Raw genomic sequence first — 23,984 nt, forward strand, 5'->3', positions numbered from 1 at the left:
CTCACCTTGGCTGTGTTATCTGCCGGGGTCAGGATTTTCACCTGCTGGACCCTGGCTAGATGTTTCTCTTCACCAGACAGAAGGAGGGCCGCTCGAGTCCTGGATCATCTCAGCTGATTCATTGCAGGGTCCAAAAGGGGTAGGAAAACACAGAGGGTAGGCTGAGGGACAGACGGTGAGTCAGAGGGACAGCAGGGACAGGTAACAACCAGCAGAAGGACACCAGGGGGAGTGCCCTGTCTTTGGGGAAGGTAAAGATTTTGTGCACAGCTACATGGAGAGGGAAAGTTTTCACAGCAGTAACTAATGGAAGATACAAAGGGTATGAGCGGGATGTGAAAGGGGGTACAGCATTCGAACCTTGGGAAAGGAATGAATTTTCCCTGACTTAGAGAATGGTGCATTCTCTAAGTCAGGGCATTCCTGAGACAGCTTTCTCACCCCTGACAACCGCACCAGGCCACTGGGCCCTGGACACGAACGCTGCCCCTTTTCCCTGGCAAACAGAACTCACCAGCCCAGGTTTCTGATGTCAGTTTGCAGGAGGCACTTGGCACTATCACACCAGCCACCGTTGCTGATGGTGGCAGAGAGGAACAGTGTGCAGGGCTGCAGCAGTGGGGGCAGGCAGAATTCCAGGCAGCAGCCTGAGCTGCCCCTTCCCCCTCAGCAGCACCACAAGAGAACCCAAACTGTGCTTATCCCGTGCCAGACTCTCACCTACAATTGTAAATCCAGTGAAAACTATACAGATGACTGCAACGGTGGCTACACTTGACCCTAAGAAGGAAAATGACAGGTGAGCAGGAGTTGGGCACTAAAGCTCCTCCCGGCTGGAGCCCCGTGCCCTGTGCTGGCAGGACAGGGGCTGCTGGCAGCAGCAGCTCTCCCAGCACCGCCCTCCTTCAGCCCTGCAGACACCCGGGAGGAGAGGGGAGAACCCCAGGGTCCCTGTGCCCCTCTCCAGTCTGTCCCACTGCAGGTCCCATGTCCCAGACCCCAGGAGCCACCCAACTTACCCATGGTGGGCTGGACGGGAGCGAGAGCTGTGATGAGTCTGCTCTAACCCTGGTGCCTTGGGAAGCAAGAACAAGAAATCTTTCCATGGGCAGCAGGTGGGGTCAGCGGGGCTTTGCTGCCCTGCACAATCACCCCCAGGTACCCTCTCCCACCCAGGAGCCCTCGGCCATCCCACAAGAGCAGAGCCCCCTCAGTCCCTGCCCAGGCTCCTGCCCGACCCAGGGCTACCTGGGCTGCTCTGCCAGTGCACGGGCTCAGACCCGCAGGGATACTGAGTTATTTATTGAGAGATAGGAGCTGGTTTTATAGCCTTCCTCAGAACCCATTATTTCCTTGTACTTTTTTTTTTTTTTCACTAAGTGACCTTTCACACATTGCCACATCAGCAACATTCTTAAAGCTTTCTTAGGGTCCTTCTATGGGGTGATCTCATCATGTTCAAGTGTCTGGCAGATTCCAGCAGGATCCTCTCCTTTGGGCATCCACCAAGGGGCATTTCTAAACACATCCAGGGATGGTGACTGAACCACCTCCACGGGCAGACAATTCCAGTGCCCAATCAGTCTTTCAGTGAAGAATTTTTTTCCTGATGTCTCACCCAAATTTCCCCTGCACTTTACCTGGATTATCCCCATCATTGGGACCACCATCAGGACCATTGTCAGGACCACCATCAGGACCATTGCCAGGACCATTGTCAGGACCATTGTCAGGACCACCCCCAGGACAATCCCCATCTTTGGGCTTGTCACTGTGATTTGTCTTATCCCAGGATTTCTCATCTGAATTTATCTTCTTCTTGGACTCATCACTAGGAGTCGTCTCCTCCCCAGATTCCTCATCTGAAATTGTCTCCTCCTTGGGTTCCTCCTCTGGAGTTGGCTTCCTCTTGGACATCTTGGCAGAGTCTCCTGCACCAAGTGACAGCAGGACAGATGTCAGCCCAATTTTGGCACCAAGAGAGAAACCTGCAGCTCGAGGCTGCTGCTGCCTCTCTCACAGCAGCACCCTGAGTCTCTCGGGCCCCAGCACTCGCAGCCCCCAGCCTGGCAGTGAACCCCAGAGCCAGAATTTACCTGCTGGGGCAGCTGCTCCAGTGGCAGCTCCTTTGCCTCTGTGTCTCACAGCTGAGAGGGAAACAAGCAGAAAGGCAGGAGGGAAAAGAGGAAAAGGAATCAAAGAGGAAGAGGAGAGGGAGGTGGAAGAGGGAAGGAAGCAGCACTGCCCGCGCTGCCCACCTGCCACCAGCACTGCCCACCTGCCCACGGTGCCCGCGGGACTGGAATGGCCCCACGGTGCCCGGTGGGCTGGAATGGTTCTGCAGTGCCCGGTGGGCTGGAATGGCTCCGCGGTGCCCGGTGGAGTGGAATGGTCCCGAGGTGGAGTGGAATGGTCCCGCGGTGGAGTGGAATGGCTCCGCGGTGCCCGGTGGTCTGCAGTGGTCCCGATGCTCGCCCCGGGGCCGCCCCGTGCCAGGCACGCCCGGGCTGGAGGCGGAGGGCTGAGCGCGACTCTTCCTCCGGGCGGTCAGACACAGCAAGGGGGGCACGGCACAGAGCTGGGGGTCCCAGCCGCGGTACCGGGGGGGCTCCAGAGCGTGGGGTCAGGCACACAATTGTCCTGTTGTGTACCGAAGAGTCACGGCACGGCAGCCAAACCAGAGCCCTGGGGGGCTGTCGAAGCTTAACCCAGCCAGCCCCAAGCACCTCGCAGCTGCCTGCTCATCACCCCCAGCCCTCCACCCCCATCGGGACCGGGGACAGAATGGAAGGGTAAGAACTAGAAAACTTGTGGGTTGAAAGAAACAGTTTAATAGGGAAAGCAAAAGCCGTGCACGCAAGCAAAGCAAACCCGGGAATTCCGTCCCTGCTTCCCGTGGGCAGGGAGGGGTTCAGCTCCTCCAGGAGAGCGGGACTCCTGCAGACGGGACAGACGCGAGAAGAGAAACGCCATCATTCCCAATGTCCCCTCCTTTGTCCATTCCTGCTGTGTCACACGGTCTGGGATATCCCATTGGCTCTGTTGGGGTCACCTGTCCCTCCCACGTCTCCTCCCAACCTCCCACGCACTCCCAAATCCCTCCCCAGCATGGCTGTGTGAGTGCTTGCAAATGCCTCGGCTCCGGGCAAGCTCAACACTAACAAAACCTCTGTATCATCAACCTCGTGTTTGGCACTAAACCAAAACACAGCCGCAGAGCAGCCCCTGGGAGGAAAATGACCCCTACCCCAGCCCAAAGCAGCACAATGACCAAGAGCTCTGAGGAGTCCTGAGGAAGAGGAGGAGAAATCAGCTCAGGGCTCCCCAGCTGGCCCTGCCCAAGCACAGGGTCCCCACCATTCCCCCAGCAAGGGGGAGCACCCCACGGAGGAGCAGATCCCCCAGATGTCACCTCCCTGCTGCCATCAGGTGTCCCCACGCCCAGGGCAGTGCAGGCAGCAGGGCCACATGGGCACCCCTGGAGCTGGACCCTGCTCCCATGGCCACCCCAGGCCCCGGAGATGGCCACTGCCCTGGGAGGCCAAAGCTCAGGGTGCTGGGGAAATACTGTGCTGCCTTGTTTACCAACACTGCTGCAGAATCTGTGTATTTGAGGTAAATAATAGAGAGAATGCAGAAACTGAAACTCAGCTGAGTGTGGGGAGAGCCCAGAGGTCACACATGGGGCACAGTGCAGATCACAGAGCACTTGTCAACCCAGTCTGTCTCTGTCACTGGCACAAGGTGATTCAAACATGGTTTATAACAAAGCCCTCAATGCCTGGATGGGAGCCAGTGGCCACGGTGAAGCCAGAGGTTGTGCAGGGGCTGTGGGAGCACCTCCTGCCCACCCCAGTCCCATCCCCAGTCTGTGCCCGGTGCAGCCCAGGCAGAGGCACTGCCCAGGTGGCCCCTGTGCCTGCAGCCACCCCACTGCTCCTCGTGCCTGGAGGCCTGGCCAGCCTCGGACCCAGAGCCCCTCAGTGGCTGGAGGCTGCTCAGGCTGGTGTTTTGGGGGGTGGCTGCCCTTTGTGGGTGATGGGATGCTCCAGGATGCAGCCGAGGATCAGTGGTTTGGGCTGTGGGGGCACCCCACCAAGGGTCTCCCCAGTCTGTGCCAGAGAGCTGGTCTGCAGTGAGCTCTGCTCCCTGAGCACACCCAACCCCTTCTGCTCTCCCTTTCCTCCTCTGACACTGCTGGGAGTGGACACAGGCGTTCTGGCCACAGAGCAGTTCCTGCCTGCACAGCCCTCAGCCCTGACTCCTACCCCAGCAGGTCCTGGCTCTTCCCACCACATTGGGGATTCATCCCTTTGCTAGATTTCAGTTGGGTTCAGATCACTGAAGGGTTCAAGGGCTGATTTGGCTCTACAGGAAGCCCAGGGTACAACTCTGTGTTCCCTCCCAGCACAGCCCAACTCCCCGCCCTCCCCACTCACCAATTCGGAGACTGAATCCAAAATACTTGAAATTCATGGAGAAGTTGATGGTCTCACCTCTTGCCAGTGCTGCAGGGAGGACAGAACAGCGTTAGGGTCCTTGCTGTCACCCACATGTCCCCCTGCCACCAGCACCAGAACCAGCCTCCCCAAAAGCACCCAGGCACCAGGGCGGGGAGTGAGGGCTGGGGGTGCAGGGACAGGGACACCCATGGGTGGCAGGAGAGGAACAGTGTGCAGGGCTGCAGCAGCGGGGGCAGGCAGAATTCCAGGCAACAGCCACAATTCTTCCCTTCCCTCTCAGCAGCACAACCAGCAAAGCTGAGCACTGCTCATCCGATGCCAGACTCTCACCTACAAGTGCAGGTCTAATCATGATTCCAATGAGGAGTGCAGCGACAAGTAGAAGAATGTCTAAGAAGGAAAATGACAGGTGAGCAGGAGTTGGGCACTAAGGCTCCTCCCGGCTGGAGCCCCGTGCCCTGTGCTGGCAGGGCAGGTTCCCTCTGGCAGCAGCAGCTCTCCCAGCACCGCCCTCCTTCAGCCCTGCAGACACCCGTAGGGCCGAACCCCAGGGTCCCCGTGCTCCCCCCACAATGTCCCACTGCAGGTCCCGTGTCCCCCACCCCATGAGCCACCCAACTTACCCATGGTGGGCTGGGCAGCAGCAAGAGCTGCACTGGGTCCTCTGTGAGCCTGGTCCTTGGAGAAAGGAGATCAACATATTTTTCTGTGGGCAGTGGGGTGGGGCTGGCGGGGTTTGGGTGTCCTGTACAATCGTGCTCAGCCACGCCTGTCCCACCCAGGAGCCCCCGGTCCCCCCCACAAGCACAGAACCCTCAGACTCTGCCCAGGCTCCTGCCTGGCCCAGAGCTTGGTGGTTGCTCCACCAATACAGCGAGGAGTGCAGCCCCCTGTCACTGTCCCCCCAGCTCAGAGAAAGGCTGCTGTCCCCAAACACCCACTGTGGGAGCACAGCACCCACACCACCAACCTGTCCTGTGTGTACTGTGCTCTGAGGGTCAAAGTGCTGCAGGGAAGATATCAACAAGCAATATCACAACAGGTAATTTCCTTGAAATTGCTCAGTCGCTGAGTTTCAATTTCATTTCCGTCAACACTTGGTGTTGCTGTCTCAGCTGGAGCAGGGCTGGGGCTCCCCCATCTCCAGGACTTTGGACCTTGGGGTTGTCTCTGCAGGGATCCTGTGGCTTTCCACTGTGGGGAACTGTGAGGAATTCTTTTAAAAACAGATTATCTGTAATGAAGTTAAGTCAACTGAGACAACATTTATCTGAAAATAATTTATTGATAAAGAAAAAAGCAAACAGAAAAAGAAGTTACCTTACTAAAATTGCTAGGAAAGACGGAGAGAGGAAAATGGAAAAGGAGGGTGGAGAGAGGAAGGCAGAGACAAAAAGCAGCAGCGAGCAGCAGCAGATCGGGGAGCGCCGTCGGGGCTCACAGGATGATGCGCTGCGGCTCCGGCCGCACACGCGGGGAGTGGACGGGAGGTGCGGGAGCCGGGACAGGGCACGGCGGGGGTCGGGCGGCACGGCGGGCTGGGACGGAGGCGGGCAGGGTGGGACACCGGTGGCTGAGGCAGGAACTCGGGGACAGAGCGGCAGGGGGTGGACAGGGACACGGGGAGGGGGGACAGAGGCCAGGGGGAGAGAGAACCCGGCAGAGCAGAAGAGCCAAAAGGCCGGCTGGAGGCAGGGCAAAAAGGACAAAAAGCGGGCTGGGGCCAGGGCAAAAAGGACAAAAAGTGGGCTGGGGTCATGGGGCCAGGGCAAAGAAGCACAGATGTTTGGCAAGCTGGACCAAAGTAAAAATGCCAGGCTCAGAGGCCCCCAAACTCAAAAAGCCCCAGAGTCACCAAGACCCAAAAGCAAAAGCACAAAAATGCCCCCCAGACAAACAGCAGGTCTCCAAAGCCACCAGAGCTTGTGGTGCAAGCCATGCCCCCCCAGGATGCTCTGGCAGCACCCCAGCAGCTCCCCCATGGCTGGTGCCCAGGGATCCCGCCCTGAGGATCCCAGACACGGCTCCCAGGAGCCAAGACAAGGTCCCAGCCCAGCAGGAGCAGTGGGGCACAGCGTGTCTGGCAGGAGCAGCTCCCCTGTCCCAGCCCAAATCAGAGAGAGTGGCTGTCCTGAGCCCCAGGCTGCAGAGATGCACCCACTGCACCCCTGGGGCTCTGCCGGCCCTGCAGGGCAGTGCCATGCTGCCCTGGGCATTTGCTGCAGCAGTGCTGGGCTCCCAGGGACTGCCAGCACTGTCAGGCTGCAGTGGGAGCCAGCCCCTGGCTGGGCAGGGGCACAGGGAGCAAGGCTGGAAACTCTGCCTGGGCAATCCCTTCCTGGAGCACGGCAAATGCCCAGCTGTGGGGCAGGAACCTGAGCCACGATGCACAACAATCACCACCACACACACCCACACCAGCAACGCACTTTTATTAAAGCTTTAAAGGCATTGATTGATCAAAGCCATCCAAATATGTTAAAGGGGCAGCTGCTGGTCAGTGGGAGCATTCTAGTCCATGCTGTGGGAAGAAATGAAGCAGGCTGCTTGGAAGGAAGGAAATCACCTTCTGTTCACTGGCCATGGTAATCAGGCTTTCTTCTTGTGGTCACCATGGCATTGGCTGCAGCCTGTGGGGCTGACCCTTTGTTTCCCCCCTGTAAAGACAGGAGAGTCATGTCCCAGAGGCATCGAGGCTGCCTGTGATGGACAAGCACGAGGCAGGGACAGCCAAAAATGTCTCTCCAGCAAGGGTCTCCCCAGTCTGTGCCAGGGAGTTGGCCTGCAGGGAGCTCTGCTCCCTGAGCACACCCAGCCATTTTCTGCTCTCCCTTTGTGCCTCTGACCAGTGCTGCCAGTGGACACGGGAGTTCTGGCCACAGAGCCGTCACCTGCCTGCACAGCCCCTGCTGCCCTCAGCCCCAACCCCTACCCCAGCAGGTCCTGGCTCTTCCCACCACATTGGGATGGTTCCCTTTCCCACTCTTAGAGCACATTCAGACCAGTGATGGCTTCAAGGGCTGCTCTGGCTTCAGACTAAGCCCATGTTCCCACCCAGCACAGCCCATCCTCCCTGCCCTCCCCACTCACCAACTTCAAAAGAGAAGGAAAAAGATCCCTTGCTTATTTTCATGGCTATCCTCTCTTTGCATAGTGCTGCTCCAGGGAGGAGAGAGAAGTGTTTAGGGTGCTCGCTGTGACCCACATGTCCCCCTGCCACCAGCACCAGATCCGGCCTCCCCAAAAGCACCCAGGCACCAGAGCGGGGAGCGAGGGCTGGGGGTGCAGGGACAGGGACACCCATGGGTGGCAGGAGAGGAACAGTGTGCAGGGCTGCAGCAGCGGGGGCAGGCAGAATTCCAGGCCAGAGCTGCCCCTTCCCCCTCAGCAGCACCACCAGAATTAAAGCCGAGCACTACTCATCTCATGCCAAAGTCTCACTTAGAAGTAGAAGTCCCATGATGAATCCCAGAAGGAATGCAATCACGAGTAGCTGGAAGTCTAAGATGGAAGATGACAAACAGCCAGGTGTGTGGGCCATAAAGCTCCTCTCAGCTGGATCCCAGCCCTCTGTGCCAGGCAGGGCAGGTTCCCTCTGGCAGCAGCAGCTCTCCCAGCACCGCCCTCCTTCAGCCCTGCAGACACCCCGGGAGGAGAGGGGAGAAGGGGAGAACCCCAGGTTCTCTGTGCCCCCCCACCTGTCCTGATGCATATCCTGTGTCCCTCACCCCACGAGCCACCCAACTTACCCATGATGGTTGGAGCGAGAGCTGCGATGAGTCTGCTCTAACCCCGGTGCCTTGGGAGGAAAGAATGAGATGTTTTCCATGGGCGGCTGGTGGGGTCAGCGGGGCTTTGCCACCTTGCACCAGCACACCAACCACCCCTGTCCCATCCAGGAGACCCTGGCCATGCCTTAAAAGCAGAGACCCCTCAGTCCCCACCCAGGCTCCTGCCCAGCCCATGGCTCCACCATGTGTAAACAAAGGAGGCATGGACTCAGACCTGCAGAGATACTGAGATATTTATCAGAGATAGGAGCTGTTTTATACCCTTCTTCAAGACCCACTATTTCCTTGTAAGTTTTTTTCACTATGTAACCTATCACATATCGCCACATCAGCAACACTCTTAGTGCTTTATTATCATCCTTGTATGGGATGATCTCGTGCTGCTCAGGTGTCAGGAAGATTCCAGCAGGCTCCGCTCCTTAGGGCGTTCACCAAGTGGCATTTCTTCCCAAGGTCAGGGCAGACAAGCTTCTCCGTGCTGCCATGGCATTACAGAGATACACTGGCACAGTTCATTTATTGTTTAACATGATTTTATGAGTAAAATTAATCTAATCCAGTTACAGTGGAAGTTGTGGGAAGGATTTCTCCTTCCAGCACCTGCTGTCTGAGGACGAATCAGCATGCTTGGAAGAAAGGAATCTTGCTTTTCCTCCCTTGAGTGGAACACAGGAAGTTGTTTCTGTGGACTGCATGCTATTGGGTGCTGCTCGGAGGAAAGAGTTATGCCATTTTTTCCCCCCCTGTAAAGACACAGAAGTGTGATGTTCCAGGAGCACTGACAACACTGCCTGCTGAGGGACAGGCGTGAGGCAGGGACAGCCAAGGACTTCTCCTGGGCAGGAGAGGCAAGGGACTCCATGGACTGTGCCAGGGAGTTGGCCTGCAGTGAGCTCTGCTCCCTGAGCACACCCAACCATTTTCTGCTCTCCCTTTGTGCCTCTGACCAGTGCTGAGAGGGGACACAGGAGTCCTTGCCACAGGGCAGTCACCTGCCTGCACAGCCCCTGCTGCCCTCAGCCCCAACCCCTACCCCAGCAGGTCCTTCCCACCACATTGGCTCTTCCCACCACATTGGAATGGTTCCCTTTGCCACACTTTGGGCACATTCAGACCAGTGATGGCTTCAAGGGCTGCTCTGCCTTCAGAGCAAGCCCAGGCTACAACCCCGTGTTCCCACCCAGCACAATCCAGCCCCCCTGCCCTCCCCACTCACCAGCTTCTAAAGAGAAGGAAAACCATCTAGTCTGTATTTTGATTCTTATCTTGTCTTTGCATAGTGCTGCACCATGGAGGAGAGAGAAGTGTTTAGGGTGCTCGCTGTGACCCACGTGTCCCCCTGCCACCAGCACCAGAACCGGCCTCCCCAAAAGCACCCAGGCACCAGAGCAGGGAGCGAGGGCTGGGGGTGCAGGGACAGGGACACCCATGGGTGGCAGGAGAGGAACAGTGTGCAGGGCTGCAGCAGCGGGGGCAGGCAGAATTCCAGGCAGCAGCCAGAATTATTCCCTTCCCTCTCAGCAGCGCCACAAGAGAACCCAAATGCTGTTATCCCGTGCCAGACTCTCACCTATAACTGTAATTCCTGTGATGACTGCAATTAATCCAACGGCCTTTATAATTCCAAGGATGACTGGAACTGGAACTAAGAAGGAAAATGACAGCTGGGCAGCAGTGTGGGTAGTAAAAAAGTAAAGCCCCCCTCAGCTGGATCCCAGCCCTCTGTGCCAGGCAGGGCAGGTTCTCTCTGGCAGCAGCAGCTCCATAGCACCGCCCTCCTTCAGCCCTGCAGACACCCGGGAGGAGAGGGGAGAAGGGGCGACCCCCAGGGTCCCTGTGCCCCCCCAGATCTGTCCCACTGCAGATCCCACGTCCCCCAGCCCACGAAACCCCAACTCACGCATGGTGGGCTGTGCGGGAGCGAGAGCTGCGATGAGTCTGCTCTAATCCCGGCCCCTTGGGAAGCAAGAACGAAATTTTTTCTGTGGGCAGCAGGTGGGGTCAGCGGGGCTTTGCTGCCCTGCATGATCTGCCCCAGCCACCCTCTCCCACCCCGCTGGCCACCCCCGCACCTTAAAAACAGAGACCCCCCATTCCCCCCAAGCTCCTGCCCGGCCCAGGGCTCGGTGGCTGCTCTGCGTGGTGGTGGCCTGGCACGTTTGTCATCTGAGTTACTTTCTCTTGGGTTTGTCACTTCTGATTTTATTCTTTTTTAGGTTTGTCACTTGGATTCTTTCACTCAGAGAGCAACTCACCACTTGCTGCACCAGCTGCGCTCAGCGCAGCTGTCAGCCCAGCTTTGGCACCAGCAGAAAGACCTGCAGCTCCTGCAAGGACAAATGGAGACGTGAACTCCCAGGAGCACCAAGGCTGCCTGCTGAGGCACCCAGCACTGGGCACAGCCAGCCAAGGACTCCTCCTGGGCAGGGAGAGCCGCCTCACCTGCTCCCACTGTGGCTCCAATGACAGTTCCAATGACACTCCCATTATCCCCTGAGAAAGAAAATGTCAGGAGGGCAGGAAGGACATGAGCATGGACAGCAGAGCTCCCCTGAGCAGTGCTGAGCACTCTGTGCCAGGCAGAGCAGTGTCCCAGAGCAGCAGCAGCTCCTCCAGCCTCCCCCTGCCTTCATCTGCCTCTGGCCCCTGAAGACCCCTGGGAAGGGATCACTGGTGGGGTGGGTCCCACTGTCCCCTCGGGCTGGGAGGAAAAGGGAGAAAGGGCACACCCCAGAGTGCCCACCCACCCTGCCCTGCCCACCACCCCCACCAACCTGGAACAGCACAGGAATCACACCTGTCACCTGCACTGCCCAGATGGCCCCTGTACCCGCAGCCACCCCATGAGCACGGAGCCCCTTGTATTTAGAACCAGGGCCAACCCATGTGTGCCTCAGACCCAGAGCCCCTCAGTGGCTGGAGGATGCTCAGGCTGGTGTTTTGGGGGGTGGCTGCCCTTTGTGGATGATGGGATACACCAGGATGCAGCTGAGGATCAGTGGTTTGGGCTACAGGGGCACCTGGAAGGCTGACAGGTCTTCCCAGGGTCTCCCCAGTCTGTGCCAGAGATTTGGCCTGCAATGAGCTCTGCTCCCTAAGCACACCCAACCCCTTTCTACTCCCCATTTCCTCCTCTGACCAGTGCTGCCAGGGGACACAGGCGTTCTGGCCACAGAGCAGTCACCTGCCTGCACAGCCCCTGCTGCCCTCAGCCCCAACCCCTACCCCAGCACGTCCTGGCTCTTCCCACCACATTGGGATTGATTCCTTTCCCACAGTTTTGGCACATTCAGCCCAGTGATGGGTTTAAAGGCTCCTTTAGCTTCAGAGTAAATCCAGGGTAAAACGCCATGTTCCACCCAGCACAGCCCAGCCCCCCAGCCCTCCCCACTCACCCTCAGAGTTGTGATCCTTTGCTGCTGCTCCTGCAAGGGAGGACAGAACAGTGTTAGGGGGCTCGCTGTGACCCACATGTCCCCCTGCCACCAGCACCAGAACCGGCCTCCCCAAAAGCACCCAGGCACCAGAGCGGGGAGCGAGGGCTGGGGGTGCAGGGACAGGGACACCCATGGGTGGCAGGAGAGGAACAGTGTGCAGGGCTGCAGCAGCGGGGGCAGGCAGAATTCCAGGCCAGAGCTGCCCCTTCCCCCTCAGCAGCACAACCAGCAAAGCTGAGCACTGCTCACCCCGTGCCAAATTCTTACCTACAGTTGTGCATCCAGTGATGAGCAGAGTGATGATTGCAACGGTGGCTACCCTTGTACCTACGAAGGAAAACGGCAGAAGGGCAGCAGTGTGGGCAATAAAGTCCCTCTCAGCTGGAGCCCAGTGCCCAGTGCTGGGTCCCTCTGGCAGCAGCAGCTCTCCCAGCACCGCCCTCCTTCAGCCCTGCAGACCCCGGGGAGGAGAGGGGAGAAGGGGCGACCCCCAGGGTCCCTGTGCCCCCCCGGGCTGTCCCACTGCAGGTCCCGTGTCCCCCACCCCACGAGCCTCCCGGCTTACCCATGGTTGTCCGGACGGGAGCGAGAGCTGCGATGAGTCTGCTCTAATCCCGGTACCTTGGGAAACGAGAACAAGATTTTTTTTTGCACAGGCAGCAGGTGGGGTCAGCGGGGCTTTGCTGCCCTGCGCCATCGCCCCCATCAACCTCTCTCCCACCCAGGAGACCCCGGCCCCCTCCCCTCACAAGAAGAGACCCTCTGCTCCAAGCCCCAGCTCCTGCCCGGCCCAGGGCTCGGTGGCTGCTCTGCGTGGTGGTGCAGCGAGGTGAGCAGCCCCCATTGCTGTCCCCCCCAGAGAAAGGCTGCTGTCCCCAACACCCACCGCTGGACCGAGGCACCTCGCATCAAGCTCCGGTGTCCGTTGTGCTCTGAGGAGCCGAGGGCTGCAGCAAACATCGAGCTCGGAGGTGTGGCCGGTCAGCTGATTTCCGAGAAATGAGCTCGCTCAGTTTCGTTTCTGGTTGCTGTTGCTGCCTGCTGCAATCCCTTCCTGGAGCACAGCGAATCCGCAGCGGCGCGGCAGAACCTGAGCCGCGATGCACAGCAAGCACCACCACACACACCCACACCAGCAACGCACTTCTATTAAACCTTTCAAAGCATTGATTGCTCAAGGCAATCCTAATTTTTTATGGGTCAGCTGTGGGTCTCTGGTGGATTTCTGCCGCTTCTCTTTCCCCGGCTGGGTGATGGTAAGAGCGGGGAGGGCGGCAGATTCCCCCTGGAGCTCCGTTGAATCCCAGGTGTCAGATGTTTCGGTGCATTATAAAACACAGGGAAGCACACGGGTCCTAGGGTAACTTTATTTGATGGTAAATCCCTTTTCCTCTCCCGGGACTCCAATTAAGGGGCAAACAAAAACTTATATGTGAGGGCAGGTCTCAGGGGAAGGTACAGTCTTCAACAAATCAAGAGAATTGGGAGTAAAAACCAGGCAGAGATCACAATGTATGAACTGATAAAATTCCAAGGGAGCTGCTAAAGTCTGGAGAAATAGAAACTAGCTGACGAAATAACTGGGAAAAGGTGGAGACAAAAGGAAAACAGCATAAAGAAAACTACCAAGTTACAAATCAAACCATGAACCTACTAATAAACAAAAAGCACAATACAACAGCTTTCCAGTTCCTGCAGTGGGGAGACACCAATCAGATCTCTTGGAAGGAAGGAAATCTGCTTCTGTTCACTAGCCATGGTAATCAGGAGTTCTTCTTCAGGACCTCATTGTATGGGCTGCTCTCTGGAGGATCATCCTCTTGTTTTTCCCCTGTAAAGACAGGAGAGTCATGTCCCAGAGGCATCGAGGATGCCTGCTGATGGACAAGCACGAGGCAGGGACAGCCAAAAATGTCTCTCCAGCAAGGGTCTCCCCAGTCTGTGCCAGAGATTTGGCCTGCAGGGAGCTCTGTTTCCTGAGCACACCCAACCCCTTTCTGCTCTCACTTTCTGCTTCTGACCACTCCCAGCTGACACGGGAGTTCTTGCCACAGAGCAGTCACCTGCCTGCACAGCCCTCAGCCCTGACCCCTACCCCAGCTCGTCCCGGCTCTTCCCACCACATTGGGAGGGATCCCTTTCCCACTCTTAGAGCACATTCAGACCAGTGATGGCTTCAAGGGCTGCTCTGGCTTCAGAGCAAGCCCAGGCTACGACCCCGTGTTCCCACCCAGCACAGCCCAGCCCCCCTGCCCTCCCCACTCACCAACACGGAGATGCAGACCCTTGGAATTTATAGTGAAGTCCATGGGCTGATTCCTTGCCAGTGCTGCAGGGAGGGCAGAGCAGTGTCCCCGGGCTGTCCCACTGCAGGTCCCGTGTCCCCCACCCCACGAGCCACCCAACTTACCCATGGTGGGCTCGGTGGGAGCGAGAGCTGTGATGAGTCTGCTCTTATCTCGGTCCCTTGGGAAGCAAAAACAACATTTTTTTGCACAGGTAGCAGGTGGGGTCAGCGGGGCTTTTCTTCCCTGCACGATCGCCCCCATCAACCTCTCTCCCACCCCGGAGACCTCGGCCCCCTCCCCTCACAAGAAGAGACCCTCTGCTCCAAGCCCCAGCTCCTGCCCGGGCCCCCAGCCACCCTTCTCCCACCCATGAGCCCCCAGCCCCTCCCCTCACAAGAAGAGACCCCCAGCCCCCGCACATGCTTCTGCCCGTCCCACGGGCCAGTGGCTGCTCCGCCGGCTCAGAGAGGTGAGCAGCCCCCCGTTACTGTCCCCCCCCCGCCACCAGAGAAAGGCTGCTGTCCCCAAACACCCACCGTGGGACCGCGGCACCTCAACGTCTGGTGTGTGTTTTGTGCTCTGAGGGAGCTAATGGTGCCCGAAAATATGTTAACCCACCCCTGCCCCTCCCGCCAAGAAGGGCAGAGGTGGGTCAACTGATTTCCGAGAATTTCTGGAATCCCTCGCTCAGTTTTGCTTTCTGTTTAAGCAAGGGATGTTGCTGCCTTTGCTAGAGCAGGACTGAGGCTGTCCCGTCCTTGGGGTGCATAGGGGCATATGAAGAAGTATGTAGGGATGGGAGGAAGAGGTGGGTTCTGCGGGGCTGGGGGCGCAGGGCACGGGGCTGTCACCCTGCCGGCCGTGTCCTCCAGCCCCAGTGAGATCCTGCAAGGAGCCAGTGGCCTTGGGGAAACCCGAGACTGGGCAGGGGCTGTGGGGAGCCCCTCCTGCCCTCCCTCAGGGCCTCTCTCCAGTGCAGCCCAGGCAGAGGCACTGCCCAGATGGCCCCTGTGCCCACAGTCACCTTGCAGCTCTTCATGTTTGGAGCCATGGCCAACCCATGTGTGCCTCGGACCCAGAGCCCCTGGGTGTCTGGAGAGTGTTCAGGCTGCGGTTTTGGGGGGTTTGGGCTGCCCTTTGAGGCTGATGGGATACTCCAGGCTCAGTGGTTTGGTCTGAGGGGGCACCTGAGGAGATGCAACTGTGAGGAGAAGGGGGCACAGCCAAGGGCCGTGTCCTGTGAGACAACACAGGCCCACATGGATGGGTGGCAGAGGTGGGCACCTGTGCTTGGAACCACTTCCAAAGGGGAATCCTCCTTGGCCCTGGCTCTTGGCTTTGCAGGGGTCTATCCTGCTGCTGCTGCTGCTGCTGTTGTGCTGGGCCAGGATGCACCAAATCATTCCCCTGCCACCCTGCACCCTGCAGGACACCCTCCACGTGTCCCTGTGCATTTGTCAGAGCAGTGGTTGAAGGCTGTTGCAGCTGGGCCAGTGTAGGGAGACAACTACCTTCCACAGCCCTATGCCCCTGCCCAACTCCATTGCAGTGATTCAGCAGCAGCAGCCAAGGCCACACGTGCAACAGCTCCCTGCGGGTGCCAAGTACAGCCTCACATCGCTGGCCCTGCTCACAGCACCCACAGGCAGCAGAGTCACTGCTCAGTGCCACCCCCAAGCTCCCTTCCTGGAGCACGGGAAATGCCCAGCTGTGGGGCAGGAACCTGAGCCATGACACACACCAAGCACCACCACACAGACATGCCAGCACTGTTCATTTATTGCTTATTTATTGCTTAATGCCAAATCATTTAAAGCAGAAGCTGTGGGAGGGATTGGACTTTCCAGCGCCGGCCATTTCAATCCGTGTGCTTGGAAGGAAGGAATCTTGCTTTTGCTCCCTTGCATTGAACATAGGGAGCTGTTTCTGTGCCAGCATGCAACCAGCTGCTGCTCAAAGGGCAGAGTGAGGCCATTTATGCTGCCCCTGCAAAGACAGAAGTATGATGTTCCAGGAGCATCAAAGCAGCCAGCAGAGGGACAGGCATGAGGCAGGGACAGCCAAGGACTTCTCCTGGGCCAGAGAGGCAAGGGTCTCCATGGACTGTGCAAGGCGTTGGCCTGCAGGGAGCTCTGCTCCCTGAGCCCATCCAACCCCTTTCTGTTCTCCCTTTCTGCCTCCAAACACTGCTGCCTGCTGCCTCCAAACACCTGCTGGACACAGGAGTCCTTGCCACAGAGCAGTCACCAGCCTGCACAGCCCCTGCTGCCCTCAGCCCCAACCCCTACCCCAGCAGGTCCTGGCTCTTTCCCCCACTTTGGGAGGGATCCCTTTCCCACTCTTAGAGCACATTCAGACCAGTGATGGCTTCAAGGGCTGCTCTGGCTTCAGAGTAAGCCCAGGCTACAACCCCGTGTTCCACCCAGCACAGCCCAGCCCCCCTGCCCTCCCCACTCACCAGCGTGGAAACGTGCACCTTCAGCATTCATGCACCCATCCGATTTCGACTGAATCTCAGTACTGTTGCTCCAGGGAGGACAGAACAGCGTTAGGGGGCTCGCTGTGACCCACATGTCCCCCTGCCACCAGCACCAGAACCGGCCTCCCCAAAAGCACCCAGGCACCAGAGCAGGGAGCGAGGGCTGGGGGTGCAGGGCCAGGGACACCCATGGGTGGCAGGAGAGGAACAGTGTGCAGGGCTGCAGCAGCGGGGGCAGGCAGAATTCCAGGCAGCAGCCTCAGCTGCCCCTTCCCTCTCAGAAGGAACAGAACCCAAATGCTGTTATCCCGTGCCAGACTCTCACCTATAAATGCACATGCAGTGACGACTACAAAGGCGATAATACCGGACCCTAAGAAGGAAAATGAGCAGGAGATGGGCACTAAGGCTCCTCCCGGCTGGAGCCCCGTGCCCTGTGCCAGGCAGGACAGGGGCTGCTGGCAGCAGCAGCTCTCCCAGCACCGCCCTCCTTCAGCCCTGCAGACACCCGTAGGGCCGAACCCCAGGCTCCCCGTGCTCCCCCCACAATGTCCCACTGCAGGTCCCGTGTCCCCCACCCCACGAGCCACCCAACTTACACATGGTGGGCTGGGCGGGAGGGAGAGCTGCGATGAGTCCGCTCTAATCCTGGTCCCTTGGGAAGCAAGAACAAGGCGTTTTTCCGCGGCCGGCAGGTGGGGTCAGCGGGGCTTTGTTGCCCGGCACGATCGCCCCCAGCCAGGTCTCACTCCCCCAGCAGACCCCGGCCCCCTCCACATAAAAGCAGAGATCCCCCAGTCCCGCCCAAGCTCCTGCCCGGCCGGGTTTCGGTGGCTGCTCCGCCGGCGCAGCGAGGTGATCAGCCCCTTGCTGTCCCCCCCAGAGAAAGGCTGCTGTCCCCGAACACCCACCGCGGGACCGCGGCACCCCTCACCACCAGTCCTGTGTGTACTGAGCTCTGAGGGGCAAAGCACGGCAGGAAAACCGATCTAGGGAGTGTCTTCGCAAATGATTTCCGAGAAATTCTGAAGCCGGTCATTCAGTTTCACTTTCTGGTTAACTCTTGATGTTGCTGCCTCTGCTAGGGCGGTGCTGGGCCAGTCTGTGTCAGAGAGTTGGCCTGCAGTGAGCTCTGCTCCCTGAGCACACCCAGCCCCTTTCTTCACTCCATTCCTACCTCTGACCACTGCTGTCAGTGGACACAGGAGTCCTTGCCAAAGAGAAGTCACCTGCCTGCACAGCCCCTGCTGCCCTCAGCCCTGACTCCTACCCCTCCAGGTCCTGACTTTTCCCACCACACAGGGGGTTTTCCCTTTCCCACAGTTTGATGAGATTTGAACCAGTGTGGAATTAAAGAACTGCTATGGCTTAGAGCAAGCGCAGGGTCCAACCCCATGTTCCCTGCCAGCACAGCCCACCTCTCCTCCCTCCCCACTCACCGACTGTCAAAATGAAGGCAGCAGCCTTGGTCTTGCTAACTCCTGCTGCAGCTATGGCCACTGGTGCACCACTTGCCACGGCTGCAGGGAGGACAGAACAGAGTTAGGAGCTTGCTGTGACGCACGTGTCCCCCTTCCACCAGCACCAGAACCCGCCTCCCCAAAAGCACCCAGGCACCAGAGCAGGGAGCGAGGGCTGGGGGTGCAGGGACAGGGACACCCATGGGTGGCAGGAGAGGAACAGTGTGCAGGGCTGCAGCAGCGGGGGCAGGCAGAATTCCAGGCAGCAGCCAGAGCTGCCCCTTCCCTGTCAGCAGCACAACCAACAAAGCTGAGCACTGCTCATGCCATGCCTGACGCTCACCTATGAATGCAGCTCCAATGATAAGTCCCACGAGGAGGCCAATGCATAAGCATTTTAAACCTAAGAAGAAAAGTGACACACGGGCAGGAGCGTGGGCACGGAAGCTCCTCCAGGCTGGAGCCCAGTGCCCTGTGCCAGGCAGAGCAGGTTCCCTCTGGCAGCAGCAGCTCCCCCAGCGCCGCCCTCCTTCAGCCCTGCAGACACCCGGGAGGAGAGGGGAGAAGGGGCGACCCCCAGGGTCCCTGTGCCCACCCAGATCTGTCCTACTGCAGATCCCACGTCCCCCAGCCCACGAAACCCCAACTCACGCATGGTGGGCTGTGCGGGAGCGAGAGCTGCGATGAGTCTGCTCTAATCCCGGCCCCTTGGGAAGCAAGAACGAAATTTTTTCTGTGGGCAGCAGGTGGGGTCAGCGGGGCTTTGCTGCCCTGCATGATCTGCCCCAGCCACCCTCTCCCACCCCGCTGGCCACCCCCGCACCTTAAAAACAGAGACCCCCCATTCCCCCCAAGCTCCTGCCCGGCCCAGGGCTCGGTGGCTGCTCTGCGTGGTGGTGGCCTGGTGAGGTGAGCAGCCCCCCATTGCTGTCCCCCCCAGAGAAAGGCTGCTGTCCCCCAACACGCACCGTGGGACCGCGGCACCCCTCGCCACCAGCCTCTGTTGTGTCGGCTGTGCTCGGAGGAAGGAAGGGCGACGCCGGATATATCCCGTCAGGGAGGGGTGGATCATTAAATATTGCAGAATTTTCGGAAGCCGCTCGCTCAGTTTCGCTTTCTGGTTAACTCTTGATGTGGCTGCCTCTGCTAGGGCGGTGCTGGGCTCTCCCGTCCCCGCGGTCCCACCCGGGGCTGTCCCCTCAGGGAGCCCTTTCGGCCCGAAGGCCTCGGCAGCTGAGGGGGAAGGCCGCGCCGGGCTGGGGCTGCTCAGGCCTGGGCCAGGGCTCCTGTGGCTTCACGGGGCATTTCCCCAGCAGGTTTGGGATCCATGAAACTGTGGAGAGCAGAGCTGAAGCGCTCTGCCTGTCTCCTGCCCACTGGGCAGTCTCAAAACCAGCCAAAGCCCCTCTCCTCACCCCCCGTCTGTCCCCCCTCAGCTGCTCCTCAGCCCTTCCCAGCTCGGGGCAGCACGGCGGCAGCGGTCCGGGCCAGCGGGTGCCGTAGCTCATGCGCCGCTGCAGCTGGTTGAAGGGGACCAAATCCAGTTGCAAGTTGATCTGGTTCCTTTTTACCAGCCCCAGGGGACGCATCGTCTCTCCGGAGGTGCCGTCTGGCCGCTGCTGGTGATGGGGGCTCCTGCTGTGGGGGTCCCAGCCCAAAAATACATACTTCTTAACATTCCATAGCACCGGCCGGCTCCATATGGGCATATGAAGAAGTATGTAGGGATGGGAGGGAGAGGCGGGTGCCGCGGGGCTGGGGGCGCAGGGCACGGGGCTGTCACCCTGCCGGCCGTGTCCTCCAGCCCCAGTGAGATCCTGCAAGGAGCCAGTGGCCTTGGGGAAACCCGAGACTGGGCAGGGGCTGTGGGGAGCCCCTCCTGCCCTCCCTCAGGGCCTCTCTCCAGTGCAGCCCAGGCAGAGGCACTGCCCAGATGGCCCCTGTGCCCACAGTCACCTTGCAGCTCTTCATGTTTGGAGCCATGGCCAACCCATGTGTGCCTCGGACCCGGAGCCCCTGGGTGTCTGGAGAGTGTTGAGGCTGCGGTTTTGGGGGGGTTTGGCTGCTCTTTGAGGCTGATGGGATACTCCAGGCTCAGTGGTTTGGTCTGAGGGGGCACCTGTGGAGCTGCACCTGCGAGGAGAAGGGGGCACAGCCAAGGGCCGTGTCCTGTGAGCCCACACTCCAGCACGGATGGGTGGCAAGGGTGGGGGCTTGTGCTTGGAACCACTTCCAAAGGGGAATCCTCCTTGGCTCTGGCTCTTCGCTTGGCAGGGGTTCCCCCTGCTGCTGCTGCTGCTGCTGTTGTGCTGGGTCAGGATGCACCAAATCATTCCCCTGCCCCCTGCATTTCCCACCACCCCCAGACTCCACATCCCCATATCTGTCCATGTGCCAGAGCAGTGGTTCAGGCTGGTGCACATGAAGCCAGTGTAGGGGGGCACCCACCTCCTACACCCCCACACCCCTGCCCGTCTCGTTTGTGGGGCCAGGAGGAGGACACAGGACTCTGGGCCCCTCTCACCCCCTCCCCACCCAGCAGCTCTGCACTGGGAAGGCTGGAGGTGCCTTTGCCCGTGGCAGGAGGGATTCAGCTGAGAGCTTGACAGTGTAAGAGGGCTGTGGGGACTTCCCCTGCCCAGCACAGTTTGGTGACAGCAGGGTGACAGAGGGGACACACCCTGACTTCAGTGACCTTCCCAGCCCCAAACCTGCAGTTGGAATGGGACAATGGCAGGTACAGGGAGTGTTCCTGGGTTCCCAGGGCTGCCCCCTCTCAGGACAGGGGAGTGAGGGGTGCGTGGGGGTCTGGCTGTGGGCAGGAGGGGCTGGCTGGACACGGCGTGGCCGTGACTCAGCACTGGGAGCCGTGGCCACACACACCGCAGCTCCCTGCAAGGAGCCCCTGGGTGCCAAGTACAGCCTCACGTCACCAGCCCAGCTCACAGCAGCCACAGGAAGCAGAGTCACTGCTCAGTGCCACCCCCGAGACACCAACCAGTGCTGTGGGGCACAGCATGACACAGAGGATGCTCTGGCAGCAGCCCAAGAGCTCCCCCATGGCTGGTGCCCAGGGATCCCGCCCTGAGGATCCCAGACACGGCTCCCAGGAGCCAAGACAAGGTCCCAGCCCAGCAGGAGCAGTGGGGCACAGCGTGTCTGGCAGGAGCAGCTCCCCTGTCCCAGCCCAAATCAGAGAGAGTGGCTGTCCTGAGCCCCAGGCTGCAGAGATGCACCCACTGCACCCCTGGGGCTCTGCCGGCCCTGCAGGGCAGTGCCATGCTGCCCTGGGCATTTGCTGCAGCAGTGCTGGGCTCCCAGGGACTGCCAGGACCAAAAACTCAGGGTTGAACTCACCCTGAAACTGCTAAGCCAGGGCTCTCACATCGCAGCCGAGTTCATCTCCAGTCACCTCGGCTGACCTTGGGCAGCCTCCCAGTGCTGGCTGTTAGAGACACCCCAGCCCAAGTGGCCCACGCAGCCCCAGCCCATGGCACTGTTCCCGCAGCCCTCGGCTGGGCTCTCCCAGTGACCTTGGAGGGCTGCACCCAGCTCCACGGGATGCTCACTGCATCCGGGCTACCTCCTGTCCCCCTGCTCCAGCCTGAGCCCCCCCTGCCTGTTCCCACCACCCCTCCTTGCCCCTGCCCTGTTCCACAGACCGGCTCTTCCCCACTGCCCTCTCTGTGCCCTGTCATCACCACCACCCCCTCTGCAGCCCTGGGTGTGCCCCCCACCACCGAAAGCATCCCTGAGCCCTCCCCAGCCCCAGCGCTGCATTTTGCAGCTGTAGACCCCGAGCCGAAACCCACCAGGGAGCTGTGGCCTGGGGCAGCCCCTCTTCCACGGATTCTCCATGCCCGCAGACCGGCCGTGAGTCCCCGGCCGGGGCAGCCCCCGGTGTTCTCCAGCTGCCCCGAGAGCAGCTCCGTGCCCGGGCAGGGTGGTTTGCGGGCACCAGACGGCTTTGCAGGGGGAGGCGAAGGAGCCGGGGGGCTGCCGGGGCCGGCCATAGTGGCACCCACGCGTCCGCAGGCACCCAACAACCCCAGCTTGGCTATAAAAGGAAGAGTCTTTTTTTTCCCCCGGCTCCGCCAGCGCCGCGTCCCTGGCCGAGCTCTGCAGCCGCTGCCCCGCAGGGGCCTTTCCAAGTTTTCCCATCCAGCGCTGCCCCCCCAGCCGGCTTCCCCCGGCTCATCCATCCCCGGCAAACCCACTGCAGCAGCTGCTGAGTGTCCTATAAAACACCAAGAGGCCCGGCAAGCAGGAGGGAGGTGGGTGCAAGGGGAGTGCTGGCTCGGGGTGCCTGGGGGAGCACCCCGGCTCCCGTCCTGCCGTCCCTCCGCCCGTGTCGGGGCGGTGGGTGCATGATCTGCTGCACCCGGCCGTGGTGGCCAGCATTTCCCTCCGTGCGAGCCCAAAACGCGATGCCGAGGTGCCCAGAAGTTGGGTTTCTCACCCTATGCCACAGGCGCGGGGTGTCCCCGCTTTGCTGGCAGAAGGAGCTCCCTGGGGAGGGGGTGACCGGCCCCGGTGCAGGGGGACACCCGCAGGCAGAAGGGCCGGCTGCTGCCCGCAGAGCCCGAGCATTCACCTCGCAGGACCCTCTGCAGCCGGGACCTGCCGCGGGCCCCATTGTCCCCCCAGCCGCACAGAGACTTTCTGCCACCCCCCGCCTGACCCGGGCTGGCCCCAGTCGGGGGGGCTGCGGTGTCCCCCTCCCCAGGGTGTCCCCTCCCCGCCCACGCCGAGCCGCTGCCGGCGCCCCGCAGCAGGAGCATCCCCGGCCCCGGCGGGCTCAGCACCGGCCGGGCTCGCTGAAGGTTAAACCTTGGCGGCGGGGAAAGCCCCGCTGCCCCCCGCACACCCCGCACCTCCCGCCCGCAAGGCCACTCACGGTCCTGGAGGTGACACCGGCCGCAGCACGCCGGGCTGGCGGCAGCGAGCTGCGGTGACACCCGGCACGAGCACGCTGCTTCCCTGCTCGCCTTGACTTTGCCACAGGACTCCTCCGGCTCGTCCGCAGGAGCTTGCAGCATCCTCCAGTTCAGCGGGAGAAGTTCCTCGCCAGGGAGGGAGGGAGGAGGGAGGGATTTAAGGCAGACCCTGCCGGGGATGCAACATCTACGGGTGCAGTTGAAGACCCCCCGCTTGCTGAGCACCCCAAAGCTCCTTCCTGGCTCTCCCCACCCTGGTCTCGGTGTCCCGGCACATGTGCCCGATTCTGGGCGATCTCTGCTGAGAAACCCTCTCCCTCCCGGACAGACAGAGCCAGGGCTGCCAGCAGCACGCAGACAGCCGGCCAGCTCTGCCACCTGCCCCACGTCCCCCGGGTGCCCGGCGGTGCCCAGAGCCGTGTCGTGGAGGAGCCGACACACACCACTGGGCCCAGCAGCAGCCCAGGGCAGCTCGAGGGCAAAACGGAGCTCGCGGAGTGCACAGAAGGGTAAAACCTGTCACCACCTCAGCCGCACGAGATGCCCATGGCCAGGGCACCCCGTGGGGATGGGGATCCCTGGGTTGCCCCAGGCCGCCCGCCTGGGGTGTCCCCAACACCCACGGGGCGGTTGTTCCAGCATCCCCAGCCGCCAAGTCCGGGGGTACAGGGCTGCTCTGCCCACCCGGAGCCCCGCCTGTCCTACCTGCGGAGAGCTGGCAGGGCAAGGGGCACCCCCTGCCCGGGGCAGGACGCTGGGAGACACCTCAGCGTGGCTCCCAAAGGGAAAAGCCGGGACCAGCAGCGTGGCATCCCTCCCGCGGCGGTCCCGGCGGCTCCCTGCCTGCCACGGCACCCTCCCCACCCCGGGTGCGCTCTGTTTGCCTGCTATTTTTGGCAGCCTCCTAAGAGCTCCTCTCAGGCTATTAATAATGAGAGTGAGAAATTCGTTTGGCCTCTCCTATATAAGGAAAGGTAGAGGCTTGGAGGCAGCTAAATATACTGGCGCGTGCGGGAGCGAGCGGGGAGCCTTTGGCACCGCGTGTGGAAAAGAGATTGTTTGAACAATGGAAAGACGGACTCACCCGGCGCACGGGGCCCCGCCTGGACCGACGGGCGGACGGAGGGAT

At 60.4% G+C, this 23,984-nt stretch overlaps 2 protein-coding genes and 1 long non-coding RNA gene across 16 annotated transcripts; all 3 read right to left on the reverse strand.

Annotated features, from left to right (window-relative positions):
* Positions 1-1,521: 1,521 nt before the first annotated feature.
* Positions 1,522-5,625, reverse strand: LOC120511688 (serine-rich 25 kDa antigen protein-like). Of its 5 annotated transcripts, XM_039729115.1 has the most exons (5): positions 5,434-5,625; positions 5,087-5,141; positions 4,794-4,853; positions 4,440-4,508; positions 1,522-1,931 (listed from the first exon to the last, which is right to left on the reverse strand). In XM_039729115.1, exons 2-5 carry the CDS (start codon positions 5,088-5,090, stop codon positions 1,615-1,617), a joined length of 450 nt encoding a protein of 149 aa, XP_039585049.1. In that variant the 5' UTR covers positions 5,091-5,141; positions 5,434-5,625; the 3' UTR covers positions 1,522-1,614. The 5 variants fall into 5 exon arrangements, 2 of the variants coding, with proteins under 2 accessions (XP_039585049.1, XP_039585048.1); XM_039729114.1 differs by lacking the exon at positions 5,434-5,625 and having other exon boundaries at positions 5,087-5,210; XR_005629803.1 differs by lacking the exons at positions 4,440-4,508; positions 4,794-4,853; positions 5,087-5,141; positions 5,434-5,625 and adding exons at positions 2,097-2,147; positions 2,872-3,240.
* A 737-nt stretch (positions 5,626-6,362) lies between these two features.
* On the reverse strand, positions 6,363-8,739 carry LOC120511689. The gene is made up of 4 exons (XR_005629804.1): positions 8,213-8,739; positions 7,905-7,964; positions 7,554-7,619; positions 6,363-7,120 (listed from the first exon to the last, which is right to left on the reverse strand). It is a non-coding gene; the product is annotated as an uncharacterized LOC120511689 (long non-coding RNA).
* A 13-nt stretch (positions 8,740-8,752) lies between these two features.
* Positions 8,753-23,711, reverse strand: LOC120511687. 10 transcript variants are annotated; one of them, XR_005629795.1, is made up of 7 exons: positions 23,561-23,711; positions 22,816-23,024; positions 18,887-21,975; positions 10,155-10,210; positions 9,825-9,899; positions 9,471-9,536; positions 8,753-8,997 (listed from the first exon to the last, which is right to left on the reverse strand). XR_005629795.1 is itself a non-coding variant. In XM_039729111.1 (5 exons), exons 1-5 carry the CDS (start codon positions 17,495-17,497, stop codon positions 15,955-15,957), a joined length of 288 nt encoding a protein of 95 aa, XP_039585045.1. In that variant the 5' UTR covers positions 17,498-17,527; the 3' UTR covers positions 15,741-15,954. The 10 variants fall into 10 exon arrangements, 2 of the variants coding, with proteins under 2 accessions (XP_039585045.1, XP_039585046.1); XR_005629796.1 differs by lacking the exon at positions 10,155-10,210 and adding an exon at positions 18,570-18,625; XR_005629794.1 differs by lacking the exons at positions 8,753-8,997; positions 9,471-9,536; positions 9,825-9,899; positions 10,155-10,210 and adding exons at positions 15,741-15,965; positions 17,898-17,978; positions 18,262-18,321 and having other exon boundaries at positions 18,887-20,227; positions 21,276-21,975.
* Positions 23,712-23,984: the final 273 nt, after the last annotated feature.

Source organism: Passer montanus, unplaced genomic scaffold (assembly GCF_014805655.1).
Source record: "Passer montanus isolate IOZ18808 unplaced genomic scaffold, ASM1480565v1 scaffold68, whole genome shotgun sequence".
Lineage (NCBI taxonomy): Eukaryota > Metazoa > Chordata > Aves > Passeriformes > Passeridae > Passer > Passer montanus.

Coding starts and splice junctions, on each gene's coding strand:
- LOC120511688 (XM_039729115.1), bottom strand. Junction 4,509..4,793: donor GATTAGACCTGCACTTGTAG/GTGAGAGTCTGG, acceptor TCCTCCCTGCAG/CACTGGCAAGAGGTGAGACC. Junction 1,932..4,439: donor TGGATTCAGTCTCCGAATTG/GTGAGTGGGGAG, acceptor CACTTGGTGCAG/GAGACTCTGCCAAGATGTCC.
- LOC120511687 (XM_039729111.1), bottom strand. CDS start 17,497: ATGACCGGCTTCAGAATTTCTCGGAAATCATTTGCGAAGACACTCCCT. Junction 17,114..17,392: donor CAGTACACACAGGACTGGTG/GTGAGGGGTGCC, acceptor TTGCTTCCCAAG/GGACCAGGATTAGAGCGGAC. Junction 16,832..17,057: donor TCCCGCCCAGCCCACCATGT/GTAAGTTGGGTG, acceptor TTTCCTTCTTAG/GGTCCGGTATTATCGCCTTT.